This window comes from Charadrius vociferus, unplaced genomic scaffold (assembly GCF_000708025.1).
Source record: "Charadrius vociferus isolate BGI_N301 unplaced genomic scaffold, ASM70802v2 scaffold278, whole genome shotgun sequence".
In the NCBI taxonomy this organism is placed as follows: Eukaryota; Metazoa; Chordata; class Aves; order Charadriiformes; family Charadriidae; genus Charadrius; species Charadrius vociferus.
The window spans coordinates 1,301,991-1,306,816 of NW_009649705.1; the positions used below are offsets into that span (position 1 = coordinate 1,301,991).

Consider the following 4,826-nt stretch of genomic DNA (forward strand, 5'->3'; position numbering starts at 1 on the left):
AATTTGATTCAAGTCATTCTTCTGAAGTTGAAATGTCATTTGTGCTCTTTTTCCCCTTTCACCCTGTAGTCCAGAATCATAGATACAGATTTGTTTCTTAAACTGAAGTACTTTGTTTTTAAAACTCTGAAAATCCTGCTTTCTGTAATACTCTTCAGCAATAATATAAAACAGACTAGCAAGGGGGTGTATGGCCTTTCCTGGTGCCTCACTGGCAGACGCGGCTGTACTCTTGGCAAGTGGAGCCCATGCCGGCCACTGACAAGTAGAGCTTTCCGTCCGGACACACGCAGATTTCGTAAAGCCCCTGAGAAATACCAGATCCACCCCTTGATCCCTCAGGCAATTTGGGGAGTCGCACAGTTTCAGCATCGAGCAAAAGCTGCATGGGAGAAAGCAGGAAAATGGGCTCGTTAGAGATAATAATTGAATAGCGTGCCATAAACCAACACAACTTTATCTAGGCAGTGGTTTAAGAATAGCCTTCTACCTGGACTTTTTATATATAAAGCTGCTCTGAGGCCCAGGCTCTTGGCAGACACTGGAATAAGGAGTGCCCATCCTCTTCCTTAGCAGAGACCTCATGAAGTTTAACAAGGCCAAGTGCAAGGTCCTGTGCTTGGGTCAGGGCAATCTCAAACATGGGTACAGGCTGGGCAATGAATGGATTGAGAGCAGCCCTGAGAAGAAGGACTTGGGGTTATTGGTGGATGAAAAACTGAATATGGCCCGGCAGTGGGCACTAGGAGCCCAGAAAGCCAACCGTATCCTGGGCTGCATCAAAAGAAGTGTGGCCAGCACGTCCAGGGAGGTGATTCTCCCACTCTATTCCGTTCTCATGAGACCCCACCTGGAGTACTGCATCCAGATTTGGAGCCCCAACATAAGGACATGGACCTGTTGGAGTGGGTCCAGAGGAGGGCCATGAAGATGATCCGAGGGCTGGAGCACCTCTCCTATGAGGACAGGCTGAGAAAGTTGGGGTTGTTCAGCCTGGAGAAGAGAAGACTCCAGGAAGACCTTATAGCAGCTTTCTAGTACCTAAAGGGGACTATAGGAAAGATGGGGAGGGAGTCTATCAGGGAGTGTAGTGATAGGGGTAATGGTTTTAACCTGGAAGAGGGTAGTTTTAGATTAGATACTAGGAAGAAATTCTTTACTGTGTGAGGGTGATGAGACACTGGAACAGGTTGCCCAGGGAAGTTATGGATGCCCAATCCCTCAAGTGTTCAAGGCCAGGCTGGATGGGGCTTTGAGCAACCTGCTCTAGTGGAAGGTGTCCCTGCCCATGGCAGGGGGGTTGGAACTAGATGATCTTCAAGGTCCCTTCCAACCCAAACGATTCTGTGATTCCATGATAAGAGATGAGGACCCTGCCTGTACACTGAATACCGGGGCATGTGTGCTGCTGCTGCCGCTGGACCCAGGTCTGTCCTGGCCTAAGCGCTGAAGCCTCGGAGCCGTGTCAGCTGGTTAAGGATGGTCATGCAGGTTGGTCTGGAGGTCCTCTGTGGAAGATCTGACACTGTACAGCCTCGCAGTGGGGATAAACAGGCTGCCGCATGTTGCATGCTGTTGCTGATGAGGCAGTGCTTAATGATGTCTGCAGAGCTTCACTCCTTAATTTAGCAACTCTGTCTACCTCTGGGCCAAGGACCCTGCTGGGGTGCCCAGGGATCGCTGTGCTAGTGGGGAGCTGAGCGCTATCAGAGTTTCATTAGAAAGCATTTCTCTAAGCTAACGCAACATTATGTCAATTGGTAGTATTATTTAATCTGACCCCTAGATAAAAGTCTTATTATTGGCACCGTTAATTTTAATATCCTGTCTCCTAAAATCTGAGGAATTAAATTAACAGAACTCGAAAAAAGACTTGAAGTTATCAGTTATATTTGGACAGCAAGATCAACCATAGTTATTGGAACAGAAGAGCTTGTACTCACCACACCATCACTGCTGTGTAGTTTGATATCCATCTGGGAAAGAGCTTCAATATTCCCAGCTTGTGCTTTGATATTAATTCCTCGTGGCGCATCCATGCTCAAAGATCGAGTCGGTGATTCCAGCCTGAAAGCAGGAGCAGGAAATCCAACAGTAGCACATTGTCATATGTTCCTCTATTTTTGAAAAATCAGTAAACTTTGAATAAGCACTTGAAGGATCTCGCCTGAAGTCATATAAAAGATGCAGCTTCTTTTTTTCTCCAGGCACACTTGAAAAAGGAGATAGCTATTTAAAAACACCACAGTATCCCAAATGAAAAATATAGATGAATTCATAATAGAAACGCAAGGTATTATTTCAGGGATAACTTCAGATTATATCAGTTTAGCAGTAATTTATTCTTTAAAACTGAAACACACTTTTACATTCTTTAGTTTGAATTTATTTTCATTTTTGGCATAATAAGATATTGAAATGAATACAATTAGTGCATTCTGGAAGTTTTTTCATCAGCAAGAGTTTTGACACTGCTATCAGTCAGACCAAGATTTCACTCCTTGTGTGTGTGTGTTGTTTAACTAGATGGCATCTGAAACTTAAAACCCAGTAACTTTGAAATAAAAATTATGCAATATAACAGAAAGTTGCAAACCCTACAGTGCCACAAGATGGCAGGAAGGTACCGTATTAGCTGAGTAATCACCTCATCGAGTCAGCTGTGCAGGATTAATGATTTTAATTTTCCAAAGACATAAGACTTTGTTTCTTCAGAATTTTGCTATCATTTCCACGATAAGTAGCAGGGATAGACATACTAATTAAAAATCATGAGATGGAAAGAAAAAGCCCAAGCTCAGCAACAAGCTCGTGATGATATTGCTGCTTTTGACTGTCACCTAGAACTGCTTCATCTGGAGGCACTGGGAACTCTGCAGGATCAGAGTTGATACCTACTGGGTTTTGTTCCTGAATATTGGATCACCCTTCCTGATGACACCAGCCTGAATTTTACACTATCAGTCAACATTAAACGGATGAATATTAAGGCTAGAGAAAATGAATCAACTGGTGGTCCCAGTTTACTTTACATCCATGTTACCTCCTCTATTCTGTCAAGTTCCCTGGACACATATAAAATAACGTGGGCTTCATCCATAATGCAGAACTCAGACATGTGTCCCCACTCCCAGGTCAGCACGTGCTCACCCACTGTGTCTTCTGGAAGTGTGGGGGGCGGGGGTGAGAGGGGTGTGTGTGCATGTGTACGTGCACACACAGCAGATGCTGTGTTGCCTCCATGCGCGCTGGACATCCGCCCATCTGGATGAATGGAGGACTGTGCCCCAGGAGGTCCTTTATTAGGTATGCGTCAGATAGTGAGTCTAGACACTGACTGCCAATCATGCTACAGGAATGAAAGCATTTCACACACAACCCTGATGTAGCTGTCTGATGAGTTTCATTTACTCAGACTGCTTCAGTTCTTCCTTTTTTTGCCGTTACTTCATTAAAGCTAGAATTTGAAAGAAGTGAGTTTGTGCTTGCGAGAAACTTCAGTTGTATCTTAAAGTTCTGAAGAAGCTAAATCCAGCTGATATCTTAAAACCTAAACCCATGATATATGAGCACAGTCAAGCACAGTCACTGAAACTTCATTTTTTATCCCCAAATCTGAAAATAACTCAGGCAATATTGGCTTATCACTGCTGGCCAGAGCTAACAGGAAACTCTATCTTCTTTGATCTTCAAAGGTCCCTTCAAACCAAAACCATTCTATGACTCTGTTTCTATGATCTGCCTCTATCTGACATCTCCTGGATTAGTCACCTTCAATTAGTTTAAACTCCAAATTGATAACTTCAGTTCCTAACAATGGATAACTGCACCGTGGTTCCATATTAAGACCATATCCACAAAATAGTTTGATGCCTTATCCACAAAATAGTTTGATGCCTTATCCCATGACTCTGAGAGCACAAACTTCTGTCATGATCATGCCGAGTACAAGGGCACGAGTACGAGCCTGTTCTGCATCAGCCATCTAACATGCTATTAGTAATCTTTATTAAGCAGTGTTTGTGATTTAACAACTTTTCTATGACTTTTTGGTTTAGATCCTTAGATTTAAACTTTTATGAAATTGGAAATCAGTTTTTCCCTGAGTGATTTACATGGGAGGTCTGCTTCATGGGACTATTTTCCAATGCATATTTGTATGCATTATATAATGAAAAATTAATCAAAGTTTGTATTTTTAATATTTAAAGTTTAATATATTTTCATAAGTCACTGTCAAGGTAGTTGAATACAACTGTTGCCTTAGTTTGTTTTAGCAAAAAGCTATAAACATTGAAATAGCTCATATTTTTCTGTTAAGTATTTCATCTATGTAAGTAATCTATACGTAGGCATAAATATTTATTTTTAAGGTCTGTTGAATATTACAACAAGGCAGCCTGGGACAGATTTTTGAAGGGCGTATCAGACCTGGCATATGAAAAGCAATCAAACACTGAAGAAATATTTCTTACTTTCTACCAAAATTAATGCTGGCAAGAAACCTACAGACTTCAGAAGTATATACGGATTTATGATATGACTTACATATAATTTAAATTACATGGCAGAATTACATTTGCTATATTAATCACAATCCTAAATTTCTGCTGTTTATACAGGTCCTATGGCTAGATTAAATAAGGGTAGATTTACCTAATTAAGTCATTGGAGCATCCTGGCAATGGAAACTGCAGTGAAGCTTACGCAATGATCTCAAAGCCTTCCGGGTCTATTATGTGCAAGATTTTAGCAAAGGCAACATTCAATAGCACTAATGATATATTTCTTCATACAGCATTCAAAGGTTCAGTGCCTCAAGTCCA

The 4,826-nt window shown here is 41.8% G+C and overlaps 1 protein-coding gene across 1 annotated transcript in view; it reads right to left on the minus strand.

Annotated features, from left to right (window-relative positions):
* Nucleotides 1-208: 208 nt before the first annotated feature.
* The window catches only part of SGCG (sarcoglycan, gamma (35kDa dystrophin-associated glycoprotein)), a 71,056-nt gene continuing 66,438 nt past the window's right edge, over nucleotides 209-4,826 (minus strand). Inside the window, exons 6-7 of the mRNA XM_009890618.1 lie at nucleotides 1,944-2,067; nucleotides 209-382 (exon numbers count right to left, since the gene is read on the minus strand). Coding sequence (XP_009888920.1) covers nucleotides 209-382; nucleotides 1,944-2,067 — 298 coding nt within the window. The remainder of the gene's footprint in view (nucleotides 383-1,943; nucleotides 2,068-4,826) is intronic.